Source organism: Hermetia illucens, chromosome 2 (assembly GCF_905115235.1).
Source record: "Hermetia illucens chromosome 2, iHerIll2.2.curated.20191125, whole genome shotgun sequence".
In the NCBI taxonomy this organism is placed as follows: domain Eukaryota; kingdom Metazoa; phylum Arthropoda; class Insecta; order Diptera; family Stratiomyidae; genus Hermetia; species Hermetia illucens.
In genome coordinates, this window is record NC_051850.1 from 14,547,181 (window position 1) to 14,565,649 (window position 18,469).

An 18,469-nucleotide genomic window follows, 5' to 3' on the forward strand; every position below is an offset into this window, starting at 1 on the left:
TTATCAATCAATGACATATCAAGCCAGTTGGTGTGGCGTTGTCAAATGCTGCTGAAACTTGGCCAACTGAACGAAACCTTCCTAATGTGGGTGCCAGGGCACCCTAACATCGCTGGTAATGAGGTGACGGACAGATTGGCTCGCCGAGGGTCTGGATTCACAATGGTGGAGCCAGAACTAGCTTTTGGAATCCAACCATCTACTGTCAAGTCTACTCTGAAGGATGAAACTGCAAGGATTCACGCAGTCGAGTGGAGAAATCTGAACTCTTGCCGGCAGGCGAAAATCCTTGTGAAAGAGCCTGGGGTCACTAGAACGGCATTTTTGATGTCCCTTAAGAAGTGGGAAATGAAGTGCTACTAAAGCCTACTGCTATAACCACTGGCATCTGAATACCATGGGGATTTAAAAAAAACAATTTCAACGACTCCTTATAGAAGCATACATAAAGGCTTTCTATTAATGTGAAAACTTTCTATCGAATCGTAAATGCGTACTGCAATCTAGGTAGCGATTTTTCCGCCGTCTTATTTTTTTTGTAAATATTTTAGATCGGTTTTCTTGTCTTTAGTATGATGCAGATGGTAATATGTGAAATACTTTTTCGCATATGGCCACCACCCTTTTGAAGCAAGTGAAATTTTGAAAAAAGGGCAACTGATGATCGAATCCGGGATGAAGAACGATGAATGGCTTACAATGACGGCAGCACAATAATGGTCTTATTAGATCATGAATAAAACACTAACACAAATCATATTAGTAGCTAAGCATTTATTTTGAGAGCCACATTTCTATTACTGCAAATTATAATGTCAGAGTGAATAAATGTTACGATTTTAATTTGTCCAAGAATTATGCTAGACATCTTTTCAATCATTTTACGGGTATACAAAAATATCGTTATTAAAAAAAAGATAAAAAAAAATTAAGGTTGAAGTACAAAATTCAATTATATGGAATCCAAACTATTTGTCATTAAAACAAGCGATCTTCTCTGAATACATCAATCCCTCCTAAATACATTGTTAGTGCTGGCGATAACAATTGACTCTAGATAAGCCCATCAAATGGAGTTTCACATTTGAATTTCTATAAGTTACGACTATCAATCATTTCTCAGTGAATTTCATATATTCAAAACAACATTGCGGACTATCATGCGTTACTGAGCTAAGGTAATCATCCTCTTCTGCAAACGATAGCAATGACAAACTGATTTCGAAACACATTGATGGAAGATGTGACTTTCCAAGGACAAATGATTATTTCGCGATTTTTCTTTTAGTTTAGTTACAATTCCATCGTAAACGAGTGGAGACGGCTCGTCTTTTGTTATCAACACGAACACAAAGTATCAACAGAGTTGCACCTCTTGAGTTATCACGCAAGCTAGCTACCGTGTCTACTAGCACCAGATGTGTAAGTTCAACCCTCGAATATTGTGGAGGTTGTTGCTGTTCTGCACATATTCGCAACTATTGAGAGGATATCAAAATTTTGGAGATTACTTATGCTCATTAATGCATCAAGGAGGTATATCAACGTTTTACTAGCACGACAAACTCGATTTAAGTTAAATTACAGAAGAGAACAAAGCAATGGAAAGCAATTACTGAAACAAGAAAAAATAACAAATTGAAATCCTAAATATACTCTATCATATATTTTGTCGGTTTTTTCATTAAACTACAATCTCCGCTCAATGAAATTTTGGTGTTTCACTTCTTGTATATTTCTCTGTCTCTTTCTCGTTTATGTGAATATGGAAAATATATTGAACGGAAATTATTTCTCATTTAGGTATTTTTCATTATAATACAAAAAACTATTAATTCATTATGTATTGTATTTTATTTATCGTAAATTTTTAATCGCTGGTGATTTATTAAAGATTTCTCGATATTCTTGGGATGGATGATGAATAAATTCACTTCTTTACAGTATTTCAAGAAAATTATTAATTGTTCGATCATACGCGCTAAGTTGTTCGTCTTGCTTAAAAACCATGTACTTTCAGTTGATCTGGCTTCGCAAGTCCAGATTTTGTTAGCCACTGACAAATATTTTCACGTTGATCACCTTGAAGCTGCAATACTTCGCCGTATTCGGGATGCTCAATTACAGTGCCATTGCACGCAAATTCCTGAAAAAAAATTAAAATATAAAATTAATATGAGGAATTTCATTGTCAATTGAGCTTACAATAATTTCAAAAATATTAGGCGCACAACTAAGTTCTCTATGCCAATAGATGGCTCCAGCGGTAAGTACTGGTCGATTTTGACATATATAAACTTTTTTGACACATTAGTGATCTTATTGTGTCGTCATATTTTTAGTTGTGTGAAAATGTCTGATCCTGTCCCAAATAATTCATTTGTGGGAAGTATTACTTTTCTTACTCCATTCCAAGAAAACGGCAGATAAAGGGCATCGAGAGCTAAAAGTAAAACAACGTACCATGATTGACCGCGTTCTTTACAAAGGAGGGCCGAAAACATTTGAAAATCCGTGGCAAACACAAGAACAACTTGCCTAGTAGGAATTACCCGGCAAGTCATTTCCAAGCGATTGCAAGCGTTGGCAATGTTTCAAAATCAATGATAATGGGTTTGAAGGCAACGGACGTTGAGCGTCGTTTCTTCGCCTATGAAACCAATCACAGGCCCCCTCATAAATTTATGTGTGGCTTGCTCACCGCACTCCAACCGGCTACCCATAGATTACTATAAAGATTTGTGTGGGATTCGCTTATTATAACCAAGTGCACCTCCGATTCGTAGGTGATCTGTAAGAATAGGCCTACAGCGCGCCTGAGGTTGATTGAAATTTTCTCACCGCAGCTAATTTCTTGTTAAACTCAGGAAATTTGCTGCTTTCGGCAGTATGCTTTCCGTCTTTTCCTCTTTTTTTTCCAGTATGCAACAAGCACTTCCCGGACAATGAAACCCTTCTCCAGTCGATCAACAGAACTTGAAGCATCTCCTCAAAAAGATTGCCCTTTTTAAGGCGGCATGCTACTCTCCTTCCCAACGTCCATGAGCTTATGCACTGGTTGCCGTCTGTTTGCCATTATACGTCCTTCTGGGTTAACAATAGATGCCTCTTGTATATCTAGAAACTCAAGCTGGTCTGCTAAGGTAGTGCTGATTTCTGCCTTAAAAGTAACTTTCATCTATACTGCAGGCACCATTGTACTCTCACCAGACTTTTTTCAAATCAATTCACGATTCGTCCGTCTGTTTGTCTATCTTCTGTTTTGTTTTGAGGACACGGAAATCTTCAAAAGATACTGGTCTGGACGCGCCAGTTTTTTAAGGTTTTGTGTGAAACAAAACCTTATTAGAATCGAGACGGTGTCTGTCTGTCACACCCGATTTATTCGGAAACGGCTGGACCGATTGTCATGAAAATTGGTGAGAGTATGTAATCTGGTGTTCCCTTTACATGCAGTAAGTGGCGCCATCTTGTGTAAAGTTTAAGGGGGGGGGCTCCCCATACATGTGAATGGAGGGTCCAAATTTTTTTTTCACAGAATATAGCCATGTGGGGTATCAAATGAAAGGTCTCAATTAGTACTTTTCGAAACTAGTGCAATATTTGATATTGGGTGAAACATGGAGGAGTGAGCGCTCAAAATATGACCCCCAAAAAGTGTAACAGGTCTCGTTCTCAGAACCTATCCAACCGAAAAATCTGAAAAAAAATCACAGTGGTGCATCTCCACGAAATCTAGGCCTCAAAATATATCCGGTTCCGATATCTGCACAAATAAAGTTAATAATAGTATATTTCCACATTTTATAAATTTACTCGGCAGCCCTCCTTATGTTCATCCCAGAAGTACAAAATTTGGCATGCGTGTAATGAAGAACATAATGCACAATTTGGTCAAGTTTGAAGAAAATTCAACTATTATTAACAAAGTTATAGGGGGTAAAGCTTTTCCATTTTTTGTGAATTTCGTGCACTCTACAACCTGCATGACGTCATCATCACATATCATTTCGTAAATACCACAACGAAATGAGTTCTTATGAATGGGGTCTCAAAGAATTATTTTGTTCTAGTTTTTTAGCCATTTGTATATGAATATCAATTACTCCAACCAGACATGTGTATATGTAGGTATATAATATATGCGTGCTAATGAACTTTGCGGGTAGTGCCTAATTCAAATAGATATAAGAAGTAAATCGGAAATATGGGTACGATCAATTTAAATACGTGCATATATGTGTACAGTATTCGGAAATAGGCAGTTTGTTTGTTTAGAGTGAGCGTAATATCTATGGCTGTAATATGTACGTATGTCTCGTAACTTGGCAAAATATGAAGGATTATGTTGGATTTGTAGCTATATACGGATAGAAAAATGTGCGTTGAAATTTCTTACATAAGATGAACACAAAACCTTTATATCCGAAGCGCGAGCTTCCGGTATTCCGACTTGTTTACTTACTAAAAACACCCGCGACTGCCCCCTACCCCTTGGAACAACCTTCAGATATTACATTACGGGGCGAAGTTACCTTCACTTAGCTAGATCTCCTTTTGTCTTTCCGCGGCAATCGTAACCTCAACTCTTCCGCTTTTCGCACTTTACTTGGGATCGTTGTGATCATGGAGCTGATGGCATCCCAATCCTTTTGGTAAGCTACCAAAATTTTCCGGTAATGCGTGGTTACATCACAAGGCTGTCGTACGGAAGAAGATCGCGGTTCAAATCTCACTGGTGACTGTAGGATTTGTATCGTGTTTGACGTCAGATACTAGTTGACTCAGCTGTGAATGAGTACCTGAGTCATATTAGGGTAATAATCACGAATGAAATGCTCTAACAGACTTCATGGCCCTGATCCAATTGGATTGTTGTGCCAACGATTGTTATTTTTATTATCATTTCACCGAAAGTTTCCTCCTTTCTTCTACGAACCTCGGGCATTGGAAGAATACGTGCGCTGGGTCCTCCGAAACCCCGTCGCATTTTTGACAATCAGGTGAAATCTCCAATTTAAACCTATATAGGTATTGTGAGCATCCACTATGGCCGGTGAGAAATTAGGTGAGATTATAATTGATCTCCCCATGTTTTCTCTCCAGCCACTCCCTGATGTCAGGGATCAACCTTCGTGTCTAACGATCCTTGTTTGAGCGGTCCATCGCGGTTGCCATCTAATTATAGATATCTCGCTCCCGATAAAGGAGTGATGGTCTTGATGCTATGGTATATATGTTCGTCATGTCATCTGCCAAGATGTCAATCGGCACCATTCCTGAGATGACGAACGTCGCATCATCTGACCTGGCCCTGCACTCAGTTTATGTGAGCTAAATAAAGTATGCAGTGTTGATCCTTAAACTGGAACTGCATACCGCAAGATGGAACTCACCACCTTGGCTACAAGCAGCCTGTAAATATGCCGCGGATCTCCTACATTTTGCATAATTCTTGCTAGAGCCATACTGGCAGTGGATCCCTTTTCGCAAATATACTCCACGTGCCACTTACAACTGAGCTTTGCATCAATCGCAAGTATTTGATGGCTGACTTGGAAGTGCTCATGTACCTCACAATTCTAGTGCGAGCGAAATTTCTCCTCCGCCACTAGATGATAAGAACCCCTTCCGTCTTTTCCTCCGCGAGTGCCATACCAACGCTAGTCAATCAAGTCTTAACAACATTGATTGCTTTGCATGAGTACAACTTACCATCTTCGAGACACTTTGCCACCACAACTAGTATCAATGTTTGTTTAAAATTCAGCATGTGGACGCAGCTGTCTATCGGCAGAAAGCGAACTCTTCGTCCATAAACAGTTATGGTCCCTATCGTATGGAAGAGTCTGTCGACTCCGTTGAGGATTCCCAAACTTTTCAAAAAAGTTCAGGCCCGCGTCAGCAATGCACAAATCCAGATAGGAATTTACCCTGGACTAAGTTGGACTATCTAACCAGTATAATTCGCACTTATACTCTATCTGGTATCGCTCTATCCAAGATTTGAGGAATACTCTCCGGGATTCTTTGTGACGTTTAGCCATTTAAATCATAATTATGCAGCCTGTTCAGTTCGAGTATCGTAAATAGAGAATGGAATTCCTCCTTGAACTTGGCTCGATTGTTTCCCACTGCATAGCCGGACAGAATGTATAAATTCCCTCCTCTAGGCAGTGAAAACAGAATTCAAAAGACTTAATATGCCTAAAACGATAATGGTGGCCCTCAACTATTCCGGTACCCGCTCCTCCATCAGAATTTTGTCTATCGTTCCTCATGAATTCGAAAATCCTTGAATGTTATCAAATACCTCGGACTGAGAGGGTTGTTGACTTACAGTAACATCAAGGGGCTCCGCTCTTCGATGAATACCTCCGATGGAATTCACATTAATCGCGATGATCCGGAGGTTATCCGCTGTTAAATTCCCGCTGCTTGTCAATAGATGGCACCAGCGGTAAGTGAGTGCTGGTCGATTTTGACATATATAAAACGTTAGCGACTAAGCCGAGACATATGGTAAACAAACTTTTTGGACACATTAGTGATCTTATTGTGTCGTCATACACTTTTAGTTGTGTGAAAATGTCTGATTCTGTGCCAAATAATCGTTATTTGCGAGAAGTGTTACCTTTCTTATTTTTCGAGCATCGAGAGCTAAAAAAATTTACGGAATTATTGCTCTAAGTGAAACAACGTACCATGAATGACTCTGTTGCTTTACGAAGGACCGCCAAAAATCTTCGAAGATCCGTGCCGAACACAAGAACAGCTTACTTCGGTATTAAGAATTACTTTCCATCTTTTCCTCCCCCTTTTTAAGGTTTTGTGTTTACACAAAACCTTATTAAAATCGGTTTCGAATTTAAGGGGGGGTCCCCATACATCAAATATAGTCATGTGGGGTATCAAATTAAAGGTCTTGGTTAGTACTTTTCGAAAACGGTCTTAGTTTTGACATTTGTTGGAAAGGTGGGGAGTGCGGGGGGTTGAAAGTGACCATTCCTTTACGGGGGCCATTCTCAGAAACTACCAAACCGAAAAATCTGAAAAAAATCAAGAGGCTGCCACTATATGGTGCCTGGGCTCCGAAATACCTTCCACACTGATATCTGCACAAATCAAGTTAACAATAGTATATTACTATAATTTTTAGTAATTCGCTGCAAAACCCCCCTTATGTTCATGCTAGGACCACCAAGTTTCGCAACAATATAGGGTGTAACATAGAGCATGATGTTACCAAGCTTGGTGGAAATCGCACTATTGCTAACAAAGTTATAATACGTCAAAGTTGTCGCTTCTTTGCAAATTAAAGGCTATAAATGTCAATATCATCCGAAAGTGGATATTCTCACATAATATTGTATATGCATATATTACGTGCTACGTACTAAGAAATGCACAAAACCTTTCGTACCTGAAGCGTCCAGCTTCCGGTTTCCCGACTTGTTTTGTTATTGTGGAAAAAAACAGACTTTTTTCGAATCAGTTCACAATCCGTTAGTCTGTTTGTCTATCTTTTTTTTTTGTTTTGAGGGGGCGGAAATCTTCAAAAGACACTACCGTGGAAACTTTACTTATTAAAAACACCCGCGACTCACCGTACTCCTGAACGACCTTCAAGTATAACATCACGAGGCGGAGTTACCTACATTTAGCTAGGTCTCCTTTCGTCTACCCACAGCAATCGTAACCGCGCCTTTCTCAACTCTTCCACTTTTCGCAGTTTACTTTGGATTGTTGTGATCATGGAACTGATCGCATCCCAATCCTCCTAGCAAGTTACCATTCTCCGGACAAAATTTTCCGGTGATAACATTTCACCGAAAATTTCCTCAACTTTCTCCTTTCTTCCACGAACCTCGAGCATTAGAAGAATACGTGCGCTGGGTCCTCTGAGACCCCATCGCATTTTGGACAATCAGATGAAGTTGGACACTCCAAAACATTTTAAACCAATATAGGTATTGTTAGTATCCACGATGGCCGCTGAGAAACTGGATGAGATGAGATTTGGAATCACCCTTTGTGTCTAACGACCCTTGTTTGAGTGGATCTCATCGCGTTTGCCATCTAATTATAGATATCTCTCTTTCGGATTTTTTCGCTTCCGATAAAGGAGAAATGGACTTGATGTTGTGGTATATATGTTCGTGATATTATCTGCCAAGATGTCAATCAGCACCATTCCTGAGATGACGAACGTCGCATCATCTGAGTCGGCCCGGAAGGCAGAATACACCCTTAGCGATGTGATAAGATATGCAGCGCTGATCCTCAAACTGGGACTGCATACCGCAAGATGGAACTCACCACTCTGGCTACAAGCATCCTGCAAGTATGCCACAGATCTCATTCATTCTGCATCATTTTTACCAGTGCGATACTGGTGGCGGATGCCTTTTGGCAAATATCCTCAATCGTCTACTTAAAACTGAGCTTTGAATCAATCATCACTCCCAAGTATTTGGTGGCTGACTTGAAAGTGATCATGTGCCTCACAATCCTAGTGTGAGCAAAATTTCTCTTCTGCCACTTGGTGATAAGAACCCCTTCCGTCTTTTTCTCTGCGAGTGCCATCCCAGCGTTAGCCAACCAAGCAGCCAACTTAACAGCACTGATTGCTTCGCATGAGTACAACTTAGCATCTTCGAGATGATTTGCAACCATAACTAGTGCAATCTCATCAGCGTAGCCACCACCGTTGATTGACCTAGTTGTTTCAAAGACGGTGATTTCGATGATGGCAACTGCCTACGTGAAGGATGGCGAAATGCCTTCGAAGACGCGAAATTGGACGAATTGCTCGATGAGGATCCGTGCCAAACGCAAGAACAGCTTGCTTCGGTATTAGGAATTACAAGTCGATAAACCGGAACCTGGATGCTTCAGGTAGAAAGGTTTTGTGTATTTCTTAGTACGTAGCACATAATATATCCATATATTATGAGGGAGTATCCACTTTCGGGTGATATTGACATTTATAATCTTCAATTTTCAAAGAAGCAACAACTTCGATGTATAACTTTACTGGTAATAGTGTCATTTCCACCAAACTTGGTAAGATCATGCTACATTATAGCCTACATTACTGCAATTTCGTGGTGCTAGGATGAAGTTAAGGGGGGTTTCCAGCCAATTACAAAAAATTATTGTAATATACTATTATTAACTTTATTTGAAGAGATATCGGTATGGAAGGTATTTCGGAGCCCAAGCACCATATAGTGGCAGCTTCCTGATTTTTTTTCAGATTTTTCGGTCTGGTAGTTTCTGAGAATGGCTCCCTTAAAGAAATAATCAATTTCAACCCCCCGCATCCCCACCTTTCTAACAAATGTCAAAACTAAGTACCAACTTTACCTGATGCGACTGAGTCAAGCACTGCACGAAAAACCGTCAAAATATGAGCAGAGGCACGGAAAAGGGATTTGACTCAAATGAGAAGTCCTACCTCACCCGCTATTTTTCCCATATATTGCGCCATTCAATCATTACTTGTTCCGTTCGATAGAACATGGTCTGGCTGATCAGCAGTTCCCCGCTTATATGAAGAATCGAAAAATCGCTTGATTCGTAGATAGCCTCAAGAGACGAACATATTTATTGTAACGGTTTTCGAAGTCTGCCAGGAAGATCGCGCGGGCAATAATTTCAATGAATTGTATGTAACTATTCTTTCGCAATAGTTGCATTTTTATCAAGAAAAAACAGCGATAACTTAGTTGCCGTCCTAATATGTATCATAAAAAATCTTATTTAACTACGCCCTGTCCAGTGGATATCACTCAGAAGAATCACCATCCCAACAAATCATATTCCTGTATACGAGTCATTGTGAAGAATTGACATATGGAGGTCTTAGCTCTACAACCACATATTTATCATGAATAAATATTTTTTTTTCCAGAAGCTATCAATTATCACCATCATCATTTCAATGTTCAAAGTTCACAGATCTCAAGTCTGTCCATGCATAGTGATACCGATAGAATAACAAAGAGAAAACTTCGTTAATATGTGGAGTACACAATTTGAACGTAATTATTCGTATGCATAACTCGTTTTTCTTTTAAATATGGGCACCAACAATAAATTCCATCATTGTTACCTAAGTACGATAGGCCAAGATCCGCAATGATAGCAACAAAATGGCTGAACAATAATTAATCTTACTCTAGTGTACATTCATGTCAGAATTCGGAAGAAACTACAGCTTAAATTATCCAGCGCTTCACCCGATTTATGTTTATTTTTCAGTGCCAAAAACTGAGTTGACGTCATTAAATAATTATGATTCGAGAAAAAGACACTCCCAAGCATTGACACGAGGGTAATAAGATTCAGAAAAAGAATTTTAAATATGCACCTTCAGCACAATTATTTAACCTAGAGGGAATCACGGCTATTCATTTATTACAACATTCAATCCGATTTTCTGTCCTCTATTTGGAAGTCGATCCTGGTCAACTTCCATTTTCCCTCCAATTAAAAGTGGAATATATCAAGTTGAAGATGTTTTGATTTTACTACAACTATATCGATGCGAAGCATTCTCATAAGCTATTATGAGACGTTGCATTCGCGTCAATGTGGTGCTAGTCGTTTCTGTTTCAACTATAAATGGATGTTTAATTTAATTAGCTTCGTTAACAGAATTTGAATGGTCGAATGACAGAAGACCTCAAGAAATGGTAATTCCCAACTTTCAATTTTATCAATTCTTTAAAGATATTTCACAATCGGTTAGATAGAAGAAATTAGCGAAAGAAAATAAAAGATTGTGCACTATTCGCCACCAGTAGGTTCGCTCCGGGATTGTTTATAATAAAGATTTCTTTGTTCATGGGAATATTTGGGAGTGAATGTGTTTACAGACTTATTTCATATATAAGGAAAATAGAGCATCATTAACATATGATAAAGAAGCTTAATCAGAAAATAAGGAAATACTTCAATTTCTCACTGTTCATTATTTTACATAACAATTCATTGTTTGCTGCAATGGTTACAGATAAGAGACAATACAGACAGCAAAAGCAAAGAGACGAAAAATCCAGACTTCAACCTTACACATTCCATTGTCGTTAGAGATTATGTGATGCTACTTTGACGGAATGGCTTATTTGGGTCAACTTTTTATTCAAAATGGAAGAACTAGCTGCCATAGCTGAACTGGAGCAAGAATAATTTTTTTTTCAGCAATTGAAACGAAGGTTTACTCCGCAAGAAAGCGGAATAATTGTTTTCATTTTTTGCCCAACAATTCGTCAGTTGTGTTGATAGCGTGAATTCCGTCGCAGATTTCCTGGCCGTCCTACACCAACTGGACAAACACTGCGACGTTTGACCAGTCGCACCTGTAGAAAGTGGAACCACACGAGATGTTCCCAACGCTGATCGACCCTGGAGCAGCCGTTCTACTGAGAATATCGCTGCTGTTACCCAAGATGTCGAAAAGGGGCACGGAACATCGACCAGACGATGTGCCACACAATTGGACATTAACCGGCGGGTCCTACGGAGAATTTTGGTGGAAGATTTGAAGATGTTCCCTTACAAAATGCAGACAGTGCATCAGCTGTTGATCGCCAAACGCGTCTAACCTACGTTCAAGCCATCCTAAATATCAACGAAGAGGAGGACGATTTTTCATCGAAAATTATCTTGAGCGATGAGGTTCATTTCCATCTTAGCGGTTACGTGAATAAACGTTTCTTACGCGCTGGATTGCTTCCGAATCAAAATCTTAGTGTTACAATAAAGAATTGAACTGAAATTTCGATACAGTTTCCTGAATTCCGCTGAGAGCACTTGTGAATGGAGATCGGAAACTGTAAAATGACAATGCCTCGGTCATCGGAGCCAGTTTTACGTTGATAAAAAGAGGAATGATATACTAAGCTGTATGGAAGAGGTAAGGGAAACATTGGATTCTTATAACAAAATTTTTCCTGAAGCATGTCGCGTAGTTCATTGATGATGCTTAAAATTTCTTTTGTAGCAAATCTAAATGCTGCTATGATCTTACGGCTTCGTTATCCAGTTTCTTGATTCCCGAACTCTAACAACAATGCACTATACCATGTGCTTGACCTCAAAAACTCAGTATTATCCACAACTACGGCTTTTTGTAGGAAGGTCACCAAATTGGTGTCGGACCGGACCACTTGGGAAGCAACTTACTTCCTCTTTTGTAGTCCACGGACCCTTTTTTTCTGGGGTAAACACCCAAGTTCCCAAATAAAGAACGAAAGAGTTTACTGACGATTTTGTCACCAAGTGGGTGCGGACTCAGGACTCCCAGCATCCTCAACAAAGAAATTTACTTCGGCCTGGTTTAGATCTGAATTTATGACTTGAATATAATTCGTACCCATCACGTGTTTGCGATATTTCAATGAACCGATTACCATCTGTCGTTACTTTCGGTCACGCTGCTCCCAGGGCAGAGGTGAGTAAGCGTCTGATGAGTTGCCTCCGCCTTGGACGAAACCGTCAGTCAACTTTTCTGATTGTTTTTTTTTTTAATATTGATTGGCCTGAATTCCTTCGCAGACCAGAGATCATGACCGCATTTCTTCGACATGCGTACGTAGCTTAATGATCCGTACCTGAGCGTAGTACAAATATGCTTAAGCTAGTGGCTCCAAAGCCTCGCCATTAGAATATATATATCCGATTTCTTAAGAAAGACTATGTCCTTCACTGAAAACATTGTTGCCGGTACTCTACCCAGTCCAAACAGGTTCGTCATGATTGTACTGTTGTAAAAATTCAGTCTTATATTTGTTTGTTTCCTGTTTACTCCTTTATGAGGTATAGGAAATCCAAACAGTCTAATAGTTATTATATTTATTATCAATGAAACTCCCGTTCAATTCCACTATAAACCCCACTTAATGTGTGTGTAAGTGATAAGCTTACAGCCGCGGGGACAAGCACAAAGCCAATGGATTCTTCTCTCTTCTTCTTCCTCTCTTAGTAAAAAAAGGGAGCTTTTACCTTTCCTTCTACACTTCCCTTATTCCGTCTGCCTGGCCTCATAGTGAATAAAACGTTTATATATCGCACCGTAAGTTGCTATAAGCATAGCCAAACGTGGTGGAATCGAACCGTGATTCGGAACCTTAAGATGCGCCTTGAACAAAATACTCGACTTGGTGGGAACCAAATTGCCAAAGAACCGACAAAACCAAAACAAAATATTCGACACTTCCATAAAAATAAGCTTAAAGTCGAGCCTACCGGGGTTTCACAAGCCACATAATCTTACACCTCAACAAAGAAAAATCCACCTAGAAGAGCAAAAGAGTGGCTGCATTTGCACAAAGGTAGTACATTTTCGAACATTCTATCCTCTGACGGAAAAAAATTGCAGTTAAACTCACAAAGTCATCGTGCCTAGTTGACTGCACGAGAATTTGAGCCTTTGAATATTTTCACATCACAAATAATGGTTTAGGCAGTTGTGACTGCCGATGGATGTGCTCCAATCGTATTCTTCAAGTTGATATCAAAGTGAAAACGATTTGTTGATTTGTTTCAACAACACTCGGCACCGTCTCACAACTGAACAGAGATTGGCTTTGAAAACCCGTGTTCGACACTTCATGTTTTCGATGAATTGCTTTCGAATTGCACAGAGGCAAAGTCGATCGAATTTTCCATTTGATCTATTTTTCAGATCAACATGAACACTGAAGAATATATCAATATAGAATTTTGAAGACAGCAATTATATAGGGTTGGAGAAAAAGAAATGTCGTATTTTGTCAATAGATGGCGACACCTAAATATATCTTGTGTTGTACTTATCGCATCGGGTCATACTATACGGCGATTTGAAGACGACAATCTGGGCTACAGGTGTCTCTTTGACAATTTTATGATCGTACGTTTCAGTCTCAAGTTATAGTGCGTCAAAGATGGAGTCCACCAAGCAAAAAATTCGTCATATTTTACGTTTTTACTACCTGAGAGGTAAAAATGCAACGAAGGCGGTCTATGGGCCCGATACTGTAACGATTCGCACAGCACAGCGTTTGTTCGATCGATTTCGTTCTGCTGTAGTGGATGTCGAAGATACACCCCGTGCTGGTAGGCCAATCGTCGTAGAAACCGATAAAATCGTCGAAATCATTCAAGTAGACTGGCAAGTGAGCATTCACTCGATTGACCAGGAACTGGGTATAGATCATAAAACCGTTTGGAACCATTTGTAGAAGATTGGATTCCAAAAAATGCTGGATGTTTGGGTGCCACACGAGTTGACACAAAAACATCTCTTGGACCGAACCAACGCCTGCGATGCACTGCTGAAACTGAACGAATTCGACCCATTTTTGAAGCGGATGGTGACCGGTGATGAAAAGTGGATCACGTACGAAAATCTCAAGCGAAAAAGATCATGGTCGAAGCGCGGCGTGCCGGCCCAAACCATCGCCAAGCTCGGATTGACGGCCAGGAAAGTTTTGCTGTGTGTTTGGTGGGATTGCACTATGACCTGCTCAACTATGGCCAGACCCTCAATTCCCACTGTGAGCAACTCGACCGTTTGAAGCAGGCGATTGACCAGAAGCGGCCAGAATTTGTCAATAGGAATGGTGTTGTTCCACCAGGACAACGCTCGGTCTCACATATCTTTGATGACCCGCCAGAAACTACGGGAGCTCGGATGGGATGTCCTATTGCACCCACCGTATAGTCCGGACCTGGCACCAAGTGATTACCATCTTTCCCGGTCCATGCAAAACACTCTTGGTGCTACTAAGTTGGCCTCAAAAGAGGCTTGCGAAAACTGGCTGTTTCGAGTTTTTTTTTTGCAAATAAGAAGGGGGTTTTGGGGGATAATGAAGTTGCCTTCTAAATGGCAAGAAGTTTGCGAACAAAATATGTTAAATAAAGCGTCAAATTTCGATCACAAATACATTTCTTTTGCTCCAACCCAATATGTGAATGGGTCAAAATATCTCACTCATACAAAATGTAGCTCATTTTTTGGCCTTTGAAGCCCATACTAGGCACTCCGGATGGCTCAAGTGTTTAGAGCGCTGGACTGTCGTAGCGGAAGGTTGCGGTTGAAATCTCACTAGTGGCAGAGGGATTTGTTATCGTGACTCCGCTGTGAATGAGTACCTGAACCAAATCAGGGTAAAAATCTAGGGCGAGTGCAATGCTGACCACATTCGGTTACGGTCTTGAATGAAGTGCTCTAACACATTTCAAGGCCCTGATCCAATATGGATTGGTGTGTCAACGATTATTAGTATTTTGAAAGCGAAATTTACTCCTTTTTTATTTACTATAAATTACTCTGGAAGAAACTTATTCACCTCTTTCCCCATATTCAAGGAGACGGTACTCTGCCTTTCATGCGATACTCACCAGCTCATAATTTCAATACAATTTTATATTCCGCTTTTACCCCCTCCAATTGCCACTTCACCGCTAATCGAATTAAACTGACTCGATAAAAGTATGTATACCAAAGGACTCAATTTAGCTCAAGGATTAAATATTTTATCAAATAAATGCTAAAAATATTTCATTTTGAATCGACACCACGAAGCTTTTTAGATGCATATGTTCTGAACGTTTATGAAGAAGTTTCAATCACAAAAAGACGCATCACACTTTCATAAACTTGAATCTTATGAGATCACTTCGTCCCAATTGCAACTAATCAACGTGGGTTTGTTAAATCAGCAGCAAGCGATCAAAAATAATGAGTCATTCGGTTAGTAACCCTACGTGAGAGGATTCAAGGAAATCATCTATTGCGACCAAATGATTCAGATAGACACAAGGTAAACTGCAAAATTGCTAGACATTTTGCCACCAAAGAAGTCTCTCCAAATTTATGGTTCAGAAGAATTGCTTTCTCTTCCTTTTAGACAGAACTGACCCTGCCATGAAAATTTGGGGAAACCTACAACCCTCAAAATTTACCTGGAGTATTCGTTTTTTTTGCTAATCTTTTATTATTGAAGGCCAATACCACGCACACAAAACTACCTCAGGTAGGCAAATAAATTTCAGGTTTAGAGATTATAAAAAATTCTAGAGAAAGTCGTAATCTACAGAGAGAGATCATGCAATAAAATCTTAATTACTTGTTCTAATGAAGGCATTGTTTCATGGGAAATGAAATTTTCTGGTTTGTGATTTTTTTGGTAAATTTTGTTCATTTTCGAGGCTTCGACCAAGAAAATTGTTCAATTTACATTATAAAATCCGTAAACCTAGAGATGTACTCACCTTTTTACATGCTCGCACTATTTTTTTCAGGTCATATTCCGAAGAAAGGCCTTGCACAGTAGTTAGTGTTTTTCGACCATTTCGCTGCTGGATTCTTATGTGCACAAGACCGTCCTGAACAGTGTCATCAGCACCCTTAATTGCATCAGCAAAGGGGTCTGTAACGAGTAAATGAAAAGCAAAAATCCTTTGTTAGTTAACTCAATTGAGGTCATGTGATCAATAATCATTTCAAACGCGCTACAGACTATCAAGAGCATCCCAAGAAAAAATCCAATCTGGATGGCACTAGAACATTGTGAGCTTTCACAAGCGCCTGTAATTCTCACACGAGTGCTGGCACCTCTAGTTGGCCCCGCAGACAACGGCAGTTCCGAAATGATGTCAAGCTGGCTATTTCGTAGACAATGACCTCGATAAACTCGTGGACAGATTTCCATGAACAAAGCCCCGCCAGTGAATAGACACTTGAAACGGAGACTCGCTCGGCCGTCTGACGTCACACTTTGCTTTTTTTCGAGAAACGCCTTTCTTTCAGAATTCCAAATTATCCCAATGAATTTGACCGTGAGTCACACGATTTGCTCTGATGACGTTTTTTGCGCCGAAACTTTCTCGTACATTTCGAAAATTGCCAAATCGATTTTCCTCCCCCAAGGCTCACGGCCAACAAATTCTATAATGTCGCGTGGACATTCGAAAACTCAATAACAACAAAATCCCTGAAATATGATTTTGTAACACCAGCACAAAGGGCACACATGGCTTACAATGGGGAATAAATCTACGCTACGCAGGTCGCCATTTTTCAATTGAGAAATTTTCGGGACATCGCGACGCTTGCAAGACGCGTTTATTTCTAACACCGAATTTTTACTCACCAAATTTTTGCAAATTCTGGATGGACATACGATAAACAAATTAAACACAGGCAAGAAATAAAACTGCCAATCGAATATTAGGCACGATTTGTCAAAACGTAAGTTCCGAGTAGTACGACTTGGTTGCTCGCGTGTACGACGACTAGGCTCCAAAGATTCTCGCTTCCACTTGACAAGAAACGTCTAGAAATGGAACGTCGTCTCAGATTCCTCGTTTTCTGTTTCGATGTTTCCTTCCGTGCGGTGTTCTGGTTTGACTTTTGCCTCTTGTCGCTCAAACGCAGGCTCCGAAATGTGGATTTATTGAACAATGCTTCGTTTTTACTGAAATCTTATTATTTAATGTACACACACGACTTGCGAGATTTCACGACTGATTTCAAAAACTGTTCTGTGGGATTTGGGAAGCTGTCAATAAATCCACCGCCGATCAACACGTTCGAAAATAGAAAACATTGAAATGCAAAATCAAGTGACCGAAAACTGCTCGAAACGGGTTTCTACTCTTTTTGCCGGTGGGGTGAAATGCCAGCGGAAAAAGATTTGCCAGATGGACGGGACTGCAAGTGCCAGATATGGAAATATTGAAATCGAGTCAGGCGGGAAAATATGAAAAGCACTCAATCAAATATCTGCAATAGAGTAATTCAGTTTAACATTGAAATTTAAGATGATCTCCTTTTAAATTCTTAATTCTTCTACAAAATCATCAACTCTTTTTGGATATTATATTAATGATCAAAGGGAATACCTAAGTAGCTCGATTATCACTTAAATTTTTAACCAGAGAAATAATCCAAAACTAAATTAGACAAGAAATTTTATAAAATGAAGACTGACCTGAACATCGAAGTCGATGGTAAATGACCAATAGGCAGGTGGCTTGATACGATGGATGGATATTTAAAAGCCTCGAGGTTGCATCCAGATCAAGTTGGCGCTTTTAGTGCAAGCGCAGTCTTTAAATAATTCAATTCAATACAAAAGAAATGTGAGGATTTATGTATTAAAATTAATGCAGTTAAAGTAATAAATTATACAGAAGGTCGGGTAAGCCAAACAATTGTAATAGCCACCCATTGAAATAAAGTTACGTTAGTTAAGCTTAATATTTAAGCTAGAATTAATCAATTATGTATTAGCGTAAGCCACTATGATGAACAAAAAACTTAAACTTAAACTCCAGATCAAGAATTCTTGAGAGAGCAGCCGAGGGGAGCAGACACCTTTCGACAGCAGCTCAGCAAATTGGTAAAATTTAGATTTATTTAAGTGCAAAAGTGCAGTGAAAAAAATTTTATATGAAAGCTCAAGAGACCTAA

The 18,469-nt window shown here is 39.6% G+C and overlaps 1 protein-coding gene across 1 annotated transcript; it reads right to left on the minus strand.

The window, feature by feature from the left end:
• Window positions 1–759: 759 nt before the first annotated feature.
• Window positions 760–17,582, minus strand: LOC119647880 (eukaryotic translation initiation factor eIF1). The gene is made up of 3 exons (XM_038049168.1): window positions 17,148–17,582; window positions 16,267–16,424; window positions 760–2,146 (listed from the first exon to the last, which is right to left on the minus strand). Exons 1-3 carry the CDS (start codon window positions 17,173–17,175, stop codon window positions 2,000–2,002), a joined length of 333 nt encoding a protein of 110 aa, XP_037905096.1. The 5' UTR covers window positions 17,176–17,582; the 3' UTR covers window positions 760–1,999.
• Between the last annotated feature and the right edge of the window lie 887 nt (window positions 17,583–18,469).

Coding starts and splice junctions, on each gene's coding strand:
- LOC119647880 (XM_038049168.1), bottom strand. CDS start 17,175: ATGTCCATCCAGAATTTGCAAAAATTTG. Junction 16,425..17,147: donor CCAGAATTTGCAAAAATTTG/GTGAGTAAAAAT, acceptor TACTCGTTACAG/ACCCCTTTGCTGATGCAATT. Junction 2,147..16,266: donor TAGTGCGAGCATGTAAAAAG/GTGAGTACATCT, acceptor ATTTTTTTTCAG/GAATTTGCGTGCAATGGCAC.